General features: G+C 45.8%; 1 protein-coding gene and 1 long non-coding RNA gene across 6 annotated transcripts in view; one reads left to right on the top strand and one right to left on the bottom strand.

Moving 5' to 3' along the window:
- Nucleotides 1-5,238: 5,238 nt before the first annotated feature.
- LOC139602522 (uncharacterized) overlaps nt 5,239-16,256 on the bottom strand; it is a 140,409-nt gene continuing 129,391 nt past the window's right edge. Inside the window, exon 2 of the long non-coding RNA XR_011683281.1 lies at nt 5,239-5,517. This is a non-coding gene — a long non-coding RNA (uncharacterized lncRNA). The remainder of the gene's footprint in view (nt 5,518-16,256) is intronic.
- On the top strand, nt 9,731-14,746 carry LOC139602515 (GTPase-activating Rap/Ran-GAP domain-like protein 3). Of its 5 annotated transcripts, none has more exons than XM_071452430.1 (7): nt 9,731-10,397; nt 10,898-10,962; nt 11,582-11,645; nt 11,901-11,927; nt 12,285-12,360; nt 13,172-13,293; nt 13,977-14,329. In XM_071452430.1, the coding sequence occupies exons 1-6, from the start codon at nt 10,251-10,253 to the stop codon at nt 13,237-13,239; spliced, it is 447 nt and encodes a 148-aa protein (XP_071308531.1). In that variant the 5' UTR covers nt 9,731-10,250; the 3' UTR covers nt 13,240-13,293; nt 13,977-14,329. The 5 variants fall into 5 exon arrangements, 4 of the variants coding, with proteins under 4 accessions (XP_071308531.1, XP_071308530.1, XP_071308534.1 ...); XM_071452429.1 differs by having other exon boundaries at nt 9,734-10,397; nt 13,834-14,329; XM_071452431.1 differs by lacking the exon at nt 13,977-14,329 and adding an exon at nt 14,423-14,746 and having other exon boundaries at nt 9,794-10,397.

The following is a 16,256-nucleotide window of genomic DNA, read 5'->3' as shown; positions in this document are numbered from 1 at the left end:
TGCGTGTGGAGGGAAGAAGCCTGTGCTGGAGAATGGGAGGAAGGTCCCTGCTGGTTGCTGTGTCCTCGGTGGGCACAGAACTCTGGCCAGATGGCTTGGTGAGTATTGAAAATGTGAAAAATGCGTATTTTGTGAGTGGCTTTTCGCAAATATTAAAATGAATATGATATGCGTTGTGTTAGAAAGTAATGCTGTATTAATTCTCTTCAATAGCGTGTTAAATATAGTTTTAGGTTATAACAAAATGTTAAAATAGAAACTCTGTTATGTAGGAGACTTTTTTTAAAGAAAGGACTCGCAGCGAGATAGCAGCCACAGGACACCTAAATCTTTCAGAGAAAAAGAATTTATTGCTCTCTTATTAGAAGAAACTAACTTCTTCCTGCCTCGAAGGCGCCGTTAGGATTCAGAGGAAGAAGTTGATGATGTTGACAGAATCCTGTGTCTGCATGGAATTTATTCCTCATGTATGAGATGTATGAATATGCAACAGGCTGTTGTTTTTAAGGGTTAATCCTTTGTTAACGGGGGTCCTTTTTCGGGCTTATGCTGCCCAGAAAAAGGTACCCGGACTGTCTGTAACTCTTTGTCTCTATTGTCTCATATTGTCCTAATTTAATTTGTCCAAATTATTAGTACTTTGATTGTATTACTGTTTTTATAAGCATGTAATTACTGGTAGACTTTTAAAATTTTAAAAACAAGTGATTGGCGTTTTTCATAGGATCACTCCTGCTTCCTTTTCACTGAATTGTTGTAATGAGTCGTCAGCTTTTAGCCAGCCTCAGTTCCGTTTCTTTTTCATGAATCTTTTTGGTTGTTTCGATCCTGAACTTGCCAAACCCTTAATTTGCTAAATTAACCCTGAGAAGGTTCCACAAGCCAATGCTGAGGGGATTGGGGATTGGATAGTTAGGATCTTATGGCCTTTCAAGGGTTGGGTTCACCCCCTGATTTTGGTGCCAAGGGAAACTCCAAGTTAACACAGATCAAAATAGGAAACAGTTCCCTCATCAAAGTCAGCTTTCCAAACCTCTGTTCAGGATCCAAAAGAAATGGGAATGCCCTTGGCAAAAAAGGGCATTTTGAGACAAAGCAAGCTTAAAATGCCTGTAAGCAGGAAATCCAGGAGGAATGGCTGCTGGCATTCTGGGCTTGCCAGGCAGGTTTTGTCCTTGATTGCAAGGCAGTTTTCCTGCCTCTGCATGGGGTGGCACCTGCATCCCACTGGAAAGGGGAGAGAAATAATTCCCCTCCTTCCCTGGCCCAGCCCTGGAGTGGGAGCAGCTTGCCCTTATCCTGGAGTTCTCCTGCTCCTGCCCAGCATCCCTCTAGTACCCTCATGTGCTTCCCAAGCTCTCAGCACTGATGGATCTAAACAAGGAGAACAATCCCTGTTCCTTCTCTTCTCCATCCTTGATGTTCCTGGGCCCTGCATCTCCCGGGTTATTCCCTGTCTGACTCCTCATCTCCATCCCACCTTCTCCCTGGTCACATCTGAGCCTGAGATGTGTTTAGCAGCAAATCCATTCCTTTAAAGGAAGCCCAGTGCAAAGAGCATCCAGCTGCAGGTAAGTCTTCCTGCATTTCATTTTTCTCTGGCCAGTTTTGGAGGGTTTCCCTCTGTGCTTTCCTATGACCCAGATGTGTCCCTTCCTTTGTCCAGATCCAGTGCCAAAAGATTGAACAACTGCTGAGTGGGGTCTGGGGTGAGAATGGTTCTGCTAAAATGAGGGAAAGAATGCTAGAAGAAAAATGAGCTTCCTTTGAATGTCTGGAATAAAAGCACTGGGAAAGGGCACTTTTTAATTCAATTTGGTGCCACCTCCCCTTTTTTTATGGCTCATACTCCATGGTGAGCAATCTAAGCCAAAAGATGAAATGCAGGAGGCTTTGATTCTGCAGTGAGCTTAACTTCCCTTTTCTCCTCTCTTTCAGGACAAGGAGAACCACTGAAGTTGTCCTGGCCTTGCCAAGGTGTTTGAGCTGCCAAACCCAAACTGGTCCTGATGATGGAGGACTTAAGAAATTACTCAATCCAGCTAAATGCTTGAAAAAGGGAGATGGTTTGGTTATAGAAATATTTCTGCCTGAGACTGGGAAGAGATTGGGAAAAGTTAAACCCCCCAATTCTGCATAACAGCACAAGGATTTTTTAATTCTTTGCCTTTTTTTCCCTTCCTTTGAATGGGTTTGTTTGTTTCCCCTTGGAGACTGCACACATAATAGGCAGATTTTTCAATTAAGCCATTTTTTCCCACTTTTAGTCTTCAATGGAGCCCAGGTGCCAATTGTTTGCTGCTTGGTTTCTGCCTTCCCTTTCCTGCCTACAGCTTAAGCCCTTTCTCTCCTTCCTGCTTTTTGGCCATCACTGGTCATGCAGATGATGCTGATGCAGATGGCTGATAAATAATTATCAAACAGCTTGGCAATGGTCTGTATCAGCTATCAGTGACATTAAAAAATGCAGTATATGGACCATCAAGCAATGAATTTAGCAACAGTTGGATAGTAACTAATCATCTTTCCTTTGAAGCCCTCTTCATAGCATATTTCCTTATAAAGGGAAAGCATTTGGTTTTTATTTTATAAAATACTACAAATCACCAGCAGCCAGCTTAAGCGAGCATGGCAGACTGACAAAGACATGGTAATGTTTTTTCTTTTAAATCCCTCACAAGCCCATCCCCTACTGGGGAGGCAGCTCAGCGAGTTTCAGCCCACAGCTGCCATCCTGTGCTCATGGAGAGCAACCTCTCCAGCTGTCCCAGCCTCAGGAAAGCACAGAAGAGGGCTTTACACAGATCAGGGATTAAGCTAGACCCAGGTTGGGCTCAGCTCAGTCACCATGGCGCTGTCAGAGGCCTTAAACCCTTTTTCTATCGGATTGATTGATGGTGGTTGTGGTGCAGCCACTGTGTTGCTGTCAATGTGCTCCCCTGCAGCCTAGCCTGACATGGTGAGCAGGGGCTTGGGGTTCTGTCTCATGTGTTAAACATCAAACCAGAAGATAAAACAACAGCTAAAAGCCCTGCCCTGCCATGTGCCTCACTCTGCACCACTGCTATGAGAGGAGGGTGAAAGACCCAGTCAGTTTTAGCTCTGTAAAGCAGCTGCAGAGCAGTGATGAGTGCCTGAATCACATCCCCTGCAGCCATCAGGGGAGTGAGGGCAGGGAAAAGGGCAGAGAAAGGGAAATAAAAAACCAACAGAGCCACCAAGACTGGAGGATGTGAGGATGAATCCAAAACTATGCTCTTCAAGAACTGAAAGAACACATTTCTTAAAACAAGACATCCAAACTGGAATGAGGGACTTGCACTCTTTCCAGATCTTCCCAGCACCATAACCCATTAAAAAAAAAAAAAAAAAAAAGCCATCTGTGGAAATGGGATGCTCCTTTAAGCCTGGCAGAGACTTTCTCCAGCACCGCAAACCACCCTTCCTGTTGCTCTTCCTTTACCACTCAGGGCTGAGCCATGGAGACATGCTTCTTTAGTGTGTGTGTGTGTGTGTATTTCAGGTTTTTTTTTAAACCAAGAAAAAAAATCAATATCATATTTTAAAAAGAACCCCCAAAACTTTGGGGAAACTGGGCATAAATGTCAAACAAAACACAAAGAAAGACTGAGCTACTAATGGATCTTAGAGCAGCAGTGGTGGGGTGGGAGGGAAGAAATCTAGCAGACAAATTTAACAGCATTGAGGAGGGTTTATGCACAGTGTTTTCATTGCAAGCAGCATTTAGAAGTGATTTATCATATCCCAGCACCCTCCTTCCCTGTCAAAGTGATAGGCAGAACCAGCAGAGCAGCTCTGAACACACTGTTCACTACCAGGCACCACCAACAAATCCAGAACAGCTCCACCCTTGGCCAACCCTGTCCCCTTGGGCCTTCTGAGAAGCTGGGATTTAGGAAAAGGCCTTGCAGGGGAACAGTGTTTCAAATGTCAAAGGCTTTAAAAATCTACAAGGCTATGAAAGAACATTTCAGGGTTTTTTTCAGCTAATTCTTTAGGAATTTACTTGGAATAAGCTTCTTCCCCAAGAGGGATTTCAATTCTACACATGGACAAAGAGGAGAAAACATGAATGCAGCGTTGAGACAGCTCCGTGCTGAGAGCAGTGGTTTTAAGGTAAGGCCCTTGTATATCCGGGAGGGTGAAACCTCTGTGTTCAACCCTCTGGGATCATCACCTGGGCTTCCTGTGCTTCTCAAGCTCTCAAAGTAAAATTGACCTAGCAAACTCATCTTTGTCTCAATCCTAATCCCTGCATCATCCTTCAGGTGTGTTTCCTCACAATGAAATTGGAGTAGAAAATGCTTTAGGAGATGCTTTGCAGCCCCTTCTTCCCCAAAGGCCCAATCTGCTTTAATTTTTAGGAATGCTCTTCAAGCACAAGGTTTGGATGCGGCCAGTGAGACTCACATTTCAGAAGGACCATCAATGGTCTGATAAAGACACAGCACTTTGAAGCAGGCTGCTGGGACTGAGGAGGATATTTGAAAGCTGTTGACATGCAGTTCTAGCAGAAGTGCAAAATGAAATGTAATGTAGTAGAAGTGGAAAATGAAATGCTGTTAGACAAGGCTGCTGCCCAAATTGGCTCTGCCTGGATCCACCTGGCCTGCAGCACAGCCTTCTCCCTTTCTCCTCACTGCCTTCTGCTCAGCACCGACCCAAACCTGGGCTATTTCAATTCCTGTCAGACACAGAGCAGCTGATGGGCAGCAAATGCAGCCTTCCCAAAGTGGCTGCCCATGGCCCGGCCTGCAGGGCAGAGCTCAGGGAGGAGGTGGCAGCTTCCTCAGTGGCTTTTCATGTCCTCTCTCTGCCATGCAGACACTGGCATGCGTGGCATGGCTCTGTTTTGGCAGCCGGTCCCTTGGCAGGGCTGGGTGAGCACAGGGTGAGTACAGGGTGAGCTCTCTGCTCCTTGCTGTGACACCTGGGCTGGCAGGGATGACACAGTGACCTCGGCCATCACCTGGCACTGACGTGTTTGATGAAAATCCTTTTGCTGGGATTTTTCTCCTGAGAAGCCTCAGAACAGCAATGGAACCAATAACGATCTGCTGGCTGTGGAGTGTGGGCTGGAGATGGTTTAGCAACAGGGGCATCTTGGATTGGTCTCCTGTGCAGTGTTTCTACTTAATGACCAATCATGGTCCAGCTGTGTCGGGGCTGTGAGCAGTCCCAGGTTTTTATTATTCATTCCTTTCCAGCTTTCTGATGTCTCCTTGCTCTTTTAGTATAGTTCTACTATCTCATTTTCTTTTAATATAATAGAGATCATAAAATAATATTTCAGCCTTCTGAAAGGTGGAGTCAAGATTCTCGTCTCTTCCCTCGTCCTGGGGACCCTCAAACACCGCCACAATCAGCGGCCGAGCGGGTTTGTGTGAGCCTCTCAGTAACCCTCGGCCAGTCCCGAGTCGGCAGACACCGGGGGGCAGCCCTGACACGGCCGAGAGCGGGGAGACACTGTCTGTGCCCCGAGGGTGCTGAGGGCACCTGGGCTGGGGGGAGACACTGTCTGTGCCCCGAGGGTGCTGAGGGCACCTGGGCTGGGGGGAGACACTGTCTGTGCCCCGAGGGTACTGAGGGCACCTGGGCTGGGGGGAGACACTGTCTGTGCCCTGAGGGTGCTGAGGGCACCTGGGCTGGGGGGAGACACTCTCTGTGCCCCGAGGGTGCTGAGGGCACCTGGGCTGGGCCCCTGTGCAGCACAAGAGACACCCAAGACAGCGGTAGAAGATAAAGGGCTGACTCTTAGCAGGGGTTAATCCAAGGTTTTATTAGGAGTCCCAAAGGAGCTCCTGCACCTCAGGGGCCTCCTGCCAAGCCCCAGGGAGATGTGCCAAGGTCACATTTAAAGGGAGGTGGAAACCCAAAGTAGATAACATTTTACCAACCATTAAGTGACCCTAAGGGATGGATGCTGGGGGACAGACATACAGGACAGCGTATGGGGCAAGGCTTGGGGGGCTGACCCCTGGCCTCTGGCTGATCACTGGACGACTTGGACCGAAACTTCTGCATGGAGGGGATGGGAGGCTGAGTGATTGACAGAGAGCCAGGGTCGGGGTTTGGGGATGATCTCATCCTGGGAGAGGGATAACACAGGGAGAAGGAGGGGGGTACAGTTTGGGATAAACCATTTGGGAAAAAGATGGGGATACAAAACAAAATGACTTCAAAGTATTACAAAGTATAAAAATGCACTACAGCAGGTTTGGGCAGCACCAAATAAAATTTAATAAAATGCTTTAAAAATAAAAAAATTAAAAATAAAAATTAAATTAAATTTAAAAAAAAACAAAATTAATTTAAAATAAATTAAAAACAAAGTAAAAACTGTAAAGGGCTGTAAGAGTTCCATAAAAGGTAGTGCTGTATTGCAAGACCCTCAAACACCACCACAATCACCAGCTTGAGTTGGTCTGGGCAGCACTAAATTAAAAAAAAATAAAAACCTTTAAAAATAGAAAAATTAAAAATAAAAATTTAATAAAAAATAAAATAAAAAAATAAAAGCTTTAAAAATAGAAAAATTGAAAATAAAAATTAAAAATAAAATTAGAAAAATAAAATAAGCTTAAAAAATAGAAAAATAAAAAATAATAAAAAATAAAAGCTCTAAAAATAAAAAAATAAAAAATAAAAAATAAAAATAAAAAATGCTTTAAAAATAGAAAAAACTTAAATAAAAAATAAAATTAAAAAATAAAAAGCTTTAAAAATAGAAAAATTAAAAATAAGAAGTAAATAAAAAATAAAATTTAAAAAATAAAATAAAAATGCTTTAAAAATAAAAGTTAAAATTAAATAAAATTTTAAAAGCAAAATTTATTTAAAATAAATGAAAAACAAAATGAAACCTGTAAAGTGCTGTAAGAGTTCCATAAAAGGTAGTGCCGTAATGCAAGACCCTCAAACACTACCACAATCACCAGCTTGAGTTGGTCTGGGCAGCACTAAATTAAAAAAAAAAACCTACAAAAATAGAAAAATTAAAAATAAAAATTTAATAAAAAATAAAATATAAACTAAATGCTTTATAAATAGAAAAATTAAAAATAAAAAGTAAATAAAAAATAAAATTAGAAAAATGAAATAAAAGCTTTAAAAATAGAAAAATAAAAAATAAAATTAAAAAATAAAATTAAAGCTCTAAAAATAGAAAAATTAAAAATAAAAATTAAATTAAAAATAAATAAATGCTTTAAAAATAGAAAAATTAAAAATTAAATAAAAATAAAATTTAAAAAATTAAATAAAAAGCTTAGAAACAGAAAAATTAAAAATAATAAGTAAATAACTAGAATTAGAAAAATAAAATAAAAGCTTTAAAAATAGAAAAATAGAAAAATAATAAGTAAATAAAATTTAAAAACTAAAATAAAAAGCTTTAAAATTAGAAAAATTAAAAATAAACATTAAGTAAATAATAAAATTTAAAAAATAAAATAAATTAAAAATAAATGAAAAACAAAATAAAAACCGTAAAGTGCTGTAAAGTACCATAAAAGTTCCATAAAGGGTAATGCCGTAATGCACGACTGTCGTAAAACTGCCGTAAATCGCGACTGTCGCAAAAGGTACCGTAAAGCGCGACTGTCGTAAAAGGTGTCGTAAAGCGCGACTGTCGTAAAAGGTGTCGTAAAGCGCGACTGTCGCAAAAGGTGCCGTAAAGGGCGACTGTCGCAAAAGGCGGCGTAAAGCGCGACTGTCGCAAAAGGCGCCGTAAAGCGCGACTGTCGCAAAAGGCGGCGTAAAGCGCGACTGTCGTAAAAGGTGTCGTAAAGCGCGACTGTCGCAAAAGGTGCCGTAAAGCGCGACTGTCGCAAAAGGCGCCGTAAAGCGCGACTGTCGCAAAAGGCGCCGTAAAGCGCGACTGTCGCAAAAGGTGCCGTAAAGCGCGACTGTCGCAAAAGGTGCCGTAGAGCGCGACTGTCGTAAAAGGTGTCGTAAAGCGCGACTGTAGCAAAAGGTGCCGTAAATGGCGACTGTCGCAAAAGGCGCCGTAAACCGTGATTGTCGCAAAAGGTGCCGTAAAGCCCGACTGTCGCAAAATGTGTCGTAAAGCTAGACTGTCGTAAAAGGTGTCGTAAAGCGCCAATGCCGTAAAACTGCCGTAAGGCGCGACTGCCATAAAATTGTGCCGTACAGGCTGGCGGCGCCCTGGCCGACACGGGGTGCCGTACAACATGGCAGCGCCGTGGCCGTCGCGGAATGCCGTACAAGATGGCGACGGCCGCCCGAGTGGGCGTGTCCGGGGCGGGGTGCCGTGTCGACGGGCTGACGTCATTACGCGGCACTCTGCCTGCAGTTCGCCGATGTAGACGGCAGGGGGCGCTGTGCCTGCAGTTCGCCGATGCAGACGGCAGGGGGCGCTGTGTCTGCAGTGCGCCAAATCCGACAGCAGGGGGCGCTGTGTCTGCAGTGCGCCCATGCAGACGGCAGGGGGCGCTGTGCCTGTAGTGAGCCAAAGCAGACGGCAAAGGGCGCTGTGGCTGCAGCGCCCCGCTGCAGACGGCAGGGGGCGCTGTATAAATAGAGTATAAAGTATAAACTATCTAGAAGAAGAAATAAAAGCTCTATGTCACCTGCAGCTGTAGAAAATTTCAGGCTCCCATGGAGGAAATAGTTTTCCTAAAATCATTACCCTTTGGGGGTTTTTTGCACTCCCCGGTAGCCTGAACGTTTCTACTGCTGCTTTTTCATTTTAAAACTAGAATGGAAAGCCAAGATTAGAAATTCAGGGAAAGAAAGAGAGAAAGAATTAAAGAGAGAAAGAAAGAAAGAAAGAGAGACAGAGAGAAAGAGAGAGAGACAGAAAGAAAAAGAGAGAGACAGAAAGAAAGAGAGAGAAAGAAAGAAAGAGAGACAGAAAGAAATAGAGAAAGGGAGACAGAAAGAGAGTGAGAGAAAGAAAGAAAGAGAGAGAGAAAGAAATAGAGAGAGAGAGAAAGAGCGAGAGAAAGAAAGAGAGAGAGAGAAAGAGAGAGAGAGAGAAAGAAAGAAAGAGAGAGAGAGAAAGAAATAGAGAGACAGAAAGAGTGAGACTAAGAAAGAAAGAGAGGGAGAGAGAAAGAAATAGAGAGACAGAAAGAGAGCGAGAGAAAGAAAGAGAGAGACAGAGAGAGAGCGAGAGAAAGAAAGAAAGAGAGAAAGAAATAAAGAGAGACAGAAAGAGAGTGAGACTAAGAAAGAAAGAGAGGGAGAGAGAAAGAAATAGAGAGACAGACAGAAAGAGAGCGAGAGAAAGAAAGAGAGAGACAGAGAGAGAGCGAGAGAAAGAAAGAAAGAGAGAGAGAAATAAAGAGAGACAGAAAGAGACAGAAAGAGAGCGAGAGAAAGAGACAGAGACAGAAAGAGAGAGAGAGAGAGCAAAAGAAAAGGGAAAAGGAAAGGAGGAAAAAAAAAAAGAAGGAAGAGAAAGGAAGAAAAAAAATGAAAAAGGAAAAGGGTGAGAGTGAAAAAGAAAGAGCCAAAGTGGAAAAGGGGGTGAAAAACAGAGTGAAAAAAAGAAAAAAGAGTTGGAGTGGAAAAGAAAGGACATTCGGGAGGGGCGGTGCTGCCTAAGGTGCTTCCGCGCCCAGGAGCGAAGGAGCCGTTTGATCCCCTGGCGGGAGCGCAGCTCCCGGTGGCGGAGAACGGAGCGGTGGCTGTCAGTCCGAGACTACAACTCCCGGCAGGCCCTGCGGCCGTAAAGCGCGGCGTCTGACGCAACAGCCGACGCGCCGTAGGAGTGGCTGGCGGGCCGAGGCGGCCGCGTGCCGGGGGAGCGGGCTGGGCGCGGGGAGCTCCCGGCGCCTGTCCCACGCGGGACGGAGCCGCGGCAGCGACGCTGGAGGGGCGAAGCCTCCGTCCGGCCGCCCGCACGGAGCCGAGCGGCGCGGAAGGGGCGTCCGCCCGGCGCCTCGGCCTCGCTCAGCGGTCCCGGTGGCGGGGGCTGAGCTCGGGCGGGGCGCGCTGCCGCCCGCCGATGGCGGAGCGCCGGGCGGTGCTTTGCTGCCGCGGGCCGGGAGCTGCAGGAGCCGCCCCGGGCGAGCGGCGCCGGGCGCTGCCGCGGTCACTGTGCGGCGGCTGCCCTCGGGCTGGCGGAGGCGCGGGAGCCGCCGAGCTGCAGCCGTCTCCCTCGGGCCGCTGCCGCTGCTGCGGGCGGGGGCGGACGAGCGGCTGCGGAGGCGGCTCCGCGGCGGGCTCAGCCTTGCGAGCAGAGAGCGCTCGACATCGCTGGCATGACACGGCTGCTGAGTGCCTCAGTGCTCGTGGCTCTTCCTTCCACGCAAACGGATGGAGCGGCATCGCTGAGCAGTAAAACACAGCGATGGCCCGGAGAATGGCGAGCGCAAGGAGCGCCGGGCAGGATCCTTCTGATGGCACAGGTGCGATCGGCAAACTCAGCCCCTTGTGCCCCTGCCCTCCCGACACCAGGGGAAATGCTCTCCAGCCTCGAGCTGCTGAGAGACAAAACGTGTGATTTGACACTAGGGTCCGGAAAAGGTTTCCGTTTAGATTAGCAAATGCCTCCATTGTTCTCGGTTACATCCTAGGATCGGTTTTAGGCAGTGACTTTCTACCGCTTGTCGGATTTTCTTGTGCAATGGTAAGAAAATAGGCAGGTCTGATACTGGTTTCGCTTTTTTTCTACTTCACGTTCCATGAGCTGCTTTTATCCAAGCAATTGTTTTAAAGTTCTACTGTAGGCGTTTCTGGTTCACTTTTTTTTTTTTTTTTTTTTTTCCCTCTAAATCGGCAGTAAATATAGCTGAGTAAAATTACCTTGGTTTTCTTCCTTCTTAAATGTTTTTATTGATAATCCTATTTGAATATGCAGAACACGTGGGTATGTCCTGTAATATATCCTAGCTTTTCTTGTTTACAGGGTACTCAGAAAATATTTTTCCCTTCGAGTCCCACTGAAACATTCTCCGTGCAATCTCCGTTAAGGTCTGTGTTTGCAAATAAGCCACCATCAGCTGAGATATTTGCCTGTGTACCTTTTCCTGTCATTCAGAGCTTGCGTTCTGTGGTTTTTATGATAAACCTATCAAACTTGCGAAACTGTTTTGCAAGTCTTAATCGTTGAAGGCAGCAAGAAGTGGTTTTAAAGCCTGTTCTTGAGCAGTCAAAGGGAAAAAGTGTGAATTTGCTGCTGAACTTGTCCTTTTTCATTTGACTTGCCTTGAATTATTTAGGAAGAGAGAGAACTAGAAAAAGAGAGAAATAGAATTGGTTCTTGAGCCCTCCTAAAATGCTCCCTGTGATTCCGTGTGGAGCCAAAGTGAAGGGTGATGGAACAGAGCCCCTGTGCTTTAGAAGGAAATCAATTTCAACCTGATCTCCACCCTGAGTCTCCCTAATTTCTGTTTTTAAAATGCAAACTCAGTTTAGGAAGTGTTGGGAGTCAGTATTTTGGGGAAGAAATGGCAGTTGCACAAACCGTTCCATTTCCCAGAGGCTCTGGGAAGGATTCATTTTGTAAGCGCTGTAACTGCCATCGGTTGGGGGTTCGGGGTTGGAATGTGCACTTGCCCTCCTATAAAGCACTCGTTCATTTGCATTTCAGTGCCAGGAGTCTGGAGAAACTGGAGAAGAGCCCAAGAGACATTTTTCATCCTGAGATACAAAAGGTAGGAAGTGACTTTTTTTGGTTTGGTTCTTTTTCTTTATGATTTCCTGGAAATAGAAGTAATTAAGTATAGATCCTACTGGTTTGTTTCTTCCAGTAGCTAATAAGAATAAGAATAAGAATCTAATACTACTTAAACTGTCTCTTTATCCATTGATCTTGCCATTTCAAATCCAAACTTCTAAACACCAATAAAACCATCATCCTTGTAGAATCTTTAATAGGAGGGGGCTAAAGATGCTGTTTTTGTTGACAGGATTTATTGGTTCTTGAAGGGCAAGAGGTGAGTACAAGCCTGACTACTTCTTGCTCACAGACCCGTCCGGTGAATACGGCTTTGTATTTGGATGGGCTTTTGATGACTTCTAAATCAATTGCTCGTTACAGTAAAAAGAAGTCATGTTTTTTGGAACCTGACAGCAAAAATAACTTGAAGCACCAACTTAATAATAATTGATCACCCATCTAAGTTAATGATTTTATGCTATACTATCAAAGTTTAAAGGTAAATTATTGTGTAGTAGGAGATGGTATAAAATGTATGTTCTAACGTGTAGGATGTAGGCAAAGATTAGAGGAAACAAATTTTTATGTCTTCTGTTTGACTGTTCACCAAATAATATTTGGTTTTATTTTCCAGGGATCGGTGAATTTTAAATTTGGAGTCCTCTATGCTAAGGATGGTCAGCTTACAGGTGATGAAATGTTCAGTCATGGTGAGGTTTTCATCTTCTCCTTAATTGTTTTGCTCATCTGAAAAAAAAAAAAAAAAGGCAAGTTAAAAAAAAAAAGGTACGTTTATTATTTGTTACCCTGTTCTGATCGTTTCCTCAGTATTTGCTGGAGCTCTGCTTACCCAAGCTTTGGGTAAAACAAGCTTTGGGTTCCTTCTGTCCCACTGGGTGTTGCCCAGTTTGGTTGCATCTGGTGAAATTCACCCTGAGCCCTTACAGAACCAGCTCAAACCAGGTGAGAGCCATTCGCAGCTCTCTCAGGACACCCGGAGGAGGATGGGTGACGTTTCTGAGCATCTGGCAAGTGCACTTCTATCAAAACTCGGCCTGTGCAATTTCTGGGGAAAACCCTTCTGTATCCTGAAGGGTTCCTCAAAGTCTGTTGAGGATCCAGTTAGCAGTTGCTCACCTGGATGGTTCCAGCTCCACAAGCTAACACTTGTACTCTTGCCCTGTAGTTTAGATCTATTGTAGTTTTGTTATTTTGCAAGATTTGACGTCTTTGGACAATAACGTGCTTGACGTCTTTGGACAATAACGTGCATTTCACTCTTTGGAACCTCTGGGATCATTCCTTGGTGCAGCACCACCTAATGGGACACTTGGCTGCTGTGCTGAAGGGCTTGGTTACTGGAATTGTAAATCCCGGAGAGTTTGTCAGTCTTCTGTCCCCAGGGAGGTGTCACGCTTTGTTCACCGTTGCTCTGTTTGTCGGGTGCTGCTTCTCGTCGGAAGTATTAACTTCAAACTGCCCTGTTCTTTTTTTAACTTTTTTTCCTGGTTCTCTCCGTAGGGCAGGGAAGGACTCTCGTATCCCGGTCGTCAGACTCAGCGCTGCCCGAGAAGATACAGAGACTGTAAAAATCATAAGGAGCAAATGTGACTGCAGAGGAAACAAACTGGAGAGAACAAAAGGTGACATTGTTCTCCTTCCCCTGGATTAGAAACATCCACTGCGCTTTGATGCCGGTGGCTGCCAGGGGCTTGTTAGGTCTCTTGAGGCAGGTGTAGGTGTTCACTTGTAGGTTTTCTCTCTGGACAAGTCAATTCAGACTTTGCTAAGCTTATATTTGAAAATTACTCTCTAGTTCAGTCCAGCATGACATTTTTGAATGTTGTAAAAAAAAAACATGTTACTTTGAATTTGCTAATGATGCGAAGCTTTAGGGAAAAATAAGATTTCGGGGTCGGGAGATAGGGGAAGAATTTAGTGGGGACGTTAGACTGGCGTAAAGCCCCTTTAAGCTGGACTGGCACACTGGCAGATCCCCTATCCAACAGGAGTGCTTAGATTAGCCCGGGTGCTGCCCATTGTTTCTGTAGGAATAAATGTTTCCTGGCCTTCAGAAGTAAGCTGCTTTGAAAACCTGGAAGCTGCAGTACGGTGACAATCCACGTGCTTGGGATTCAAAGGAGATTTCAGAAGGGTGATGGGCTTTTGTCTTTTCCTACAAGTCCATGTAATCCTACGGAGGAGTTTTTAATTGCGTGCTGCCGAGTCATCCATCAGAGCCCTGTTGTACCGATCATCGTGCAAATACAAAACAAAAAATCAGAGCCTGTCCCAGCCCTTAGAGCCCAGCCCATTATTTCCTCAGGCTGCCTCTGTGTGCCATTGATACTCACCACGGGAGCGAGCTGAGGGTGGCTGCAGCTGTTGGGAGCAAACTCCTTCTCGGCACACAGCAACAGAACTGGGACCACGCCTGGGCCAGCGCCTCTCTGCTCTCGTCTCCCCAATCTCCAGCAGAGCAGCTCCGGCCCATCCGGGTGTGCGTGACCCAGTTCCCGATGGTCTGAACGCGCTGGGCAGCGCTCGGCTGCTGTGGGGGTTCAGGGAAGGCAGAGTGTACATCATCATCCTCCTGAACCTACAGACAAACCCAAGGGAGAAGCCATAGGGTGGCAATCAGTCGCATCCATGCTAAATAAAACTCGCAGGTGTTTGTAAGGATTGTTTCTGCTTGTTCTTTGTTGTGCTTCTGTGCTTAGAAAGCGTCCCTTGAAAATGAGTTCAGTTCATCACTGGAAACTTTGTTTGCAGACCCTCACTGAGCAGAATTTGTTGCAGACTCGGTGCACGCTGTGCTGCCCTCCTGGGAGTGTGAGGAGCTCCAGCGTGCTACTTTGTGCTTTAGGACACTCTGAGGGATTTATTCCTTTTGGGATCCACGATGAGAATTCCCAAGAGAGGTAATAATAAGGTATGAGATTGGAAAAAAGCCTGTGTCCTTGGAATGTTGTTGTTGTTGTCAAAAGTTAATTTTTCCTTCTTCCTTAGCCAGTAGTCAGCTTTTTGCTTTATTTTTGTGGTATCAGTATTTGATTGTTTAAAAAATTGCTTCAGAAGAACTGCAGTGGCTGGCCACCAGGACCTTGTTCAGATTTGCCTATTTGCTTGTAGCTAAAACATTTCCATATTGTTTATCATTCTATTGAAGAAACTGCTGCCCAGTCAACTAAGAACTGAACATCTCTCTGTCTGGGACATGGGGAGAGGATTTAGGTCATGTCTTTGTTTCCAGAAAAAAGTTCCAGTGTAGTTTCTAACTAGAGGAAAAGGGGGGGGTGCAGACTCGGGGCTCTGATGCCACTGGGGGCACCCCGAGGTGCCCAGGAGAGGGAGCCCCACTGCGGTGCAGGAACAGGTATGTTATCACGTACTAGAGAGCAAATTATAAATAGAAATATGAAAATTATAAATATAAAAATATTTTTAAGTCGTTAAAAAAAGCGGGTTTTTTTACTTGTCAATAGGCAAGGTTTTGATGATAAAAATTATAAATACAAACAATATAAAGGTAGAAATCTAAGTCTAGAAATATAAATACATACAGAAAGTTTAAAACTAGAAGAAAAAATCAGTTGCAGCAGTAGATGCAATACATAATATTAAATAGATGTCTAGAATTTTATAGATATTATAGATAATTATTAATAGATTGCATCAAAAGAAACGATAAATATAAATGTGAGTATAATTACACAAAGTATAAAAATATTTCAATACCGTTTAAAAGAAGGTGTTTTCGTGTATTTATTTGGTTAGAGATGGGGTTTTTGTTTGGATTAATAGAAGTATTCTAGAAATATAAATCTAACTGTAGAGAGATCCAATCGATAGAGGAGGCTATTTCTAAAAACACAACCGAACGCCGCCGCCTTCGGGGGAATCGCACGAGCTCGGCCGAAGCAAGGCGAGAGCGGCCGACCCTGACGGCCTCGAGCGAACCGAGGCGAGGCTTCCGAGGCTGCCTGAAGCGAAGCGAGCCGAGCTCAGGCGAAGCGAGCCTGCTGCTCTCGTGCGCGCTGCTTAGCGCCAGTGCGCTCCCAGCCTAATGAGCTCCTGCCCGAGCCCGCGCTCCCGGTCGTGTCCGCGCCGTGGCCGGGCCGCCCGCGGGACGCGGCAGCGGGAGAGCCCCGAGCCGGGCGAGCTGAACGGGAGGCGGCGGCGCTTGCCCGCCCGCCCTCAGGGAGCCGAGCCGAGGCGAGCGGAGCCGAGGCGCGCCGAAGGCACAGAGCGGCTGGGAGTTGGGCCGAAGCGAGGCGAGCTCGGCCGAAGAGGCGAATGCAGGCGCCAAGAGCCGAGTTGAGGCGCCAAGAGCCGACTGGAGCCGAGCGTCTCCGGAGCGAGCCGAGCTCCGCCGAGCGCCGCAGCATCCCGGGCAGGACGAGGCGCCGGGCCGGGCTCGGGGTGCAGCCGGGGCTCTGGGAGGCTTCCCCGCCTGTCCCTCTCTCTAGCCCTCCTTCCTTCTCCCCGTATTCGCCTTCTCTCGCTCCCTTTCCCCCATTCCCTCTCCTCCCACAAAGCCGGCTCCTTCCTGTCCTGTCCCTAGCCCGCTACTCCCTTCTGTTCCCCCTCTCTCCTTCCTCTGCCC

This window comes from Agelaius tricolor, unplaced genomic scaffold (genome assembly GCF_023055355.1).
Source record: "Agelaius tricolor isolate 1412-34295 unplaced genomic scaffold, bAgeTri1.0.p SCAF_34, whole genome shotgun sequence".
In the NCBI taxonomy this organism is placed as follows: domain Eukaryota; kingdom Metazoa; phylum Chordata; class Aves; order Passeriformes; family Icteridae; genus Agelaius; species Agelaius tricolor.
The sequence above is the reverse complement of the archived record's forward strand: the minus strand, read 5'-3'. Positions and strand labels throughout refer to the sequence as shown.

What these genes read in the sequence shown, in the direction of transcription:
- LOC139602515 (XM_071452431.1), top strand. Translation starts at nt 10,251, where the DNA reads ATGACACGGCTGCTGAGTGCCTCAGTGCTCGTGGCTCTTCCTTCCACG. An exon ending in GGATCCTTCTGATGGCACAG is followed by an intron (nt 10,398 to 10,897) that starts GTGCGATCGGCA and finishes TCTTGTTTACAG; the next exon opens with GGTACTCAGAAAATATTTTT. An exon ending in TTCATCCTGAGATACAAAAG is followed by an intron (nt 11,646 to 11,900) that starts GTAGGAAGTGAC and finishes TTTTGTTGACAG; the next exon opens with GATTTATTGGTTCTTGAAGG.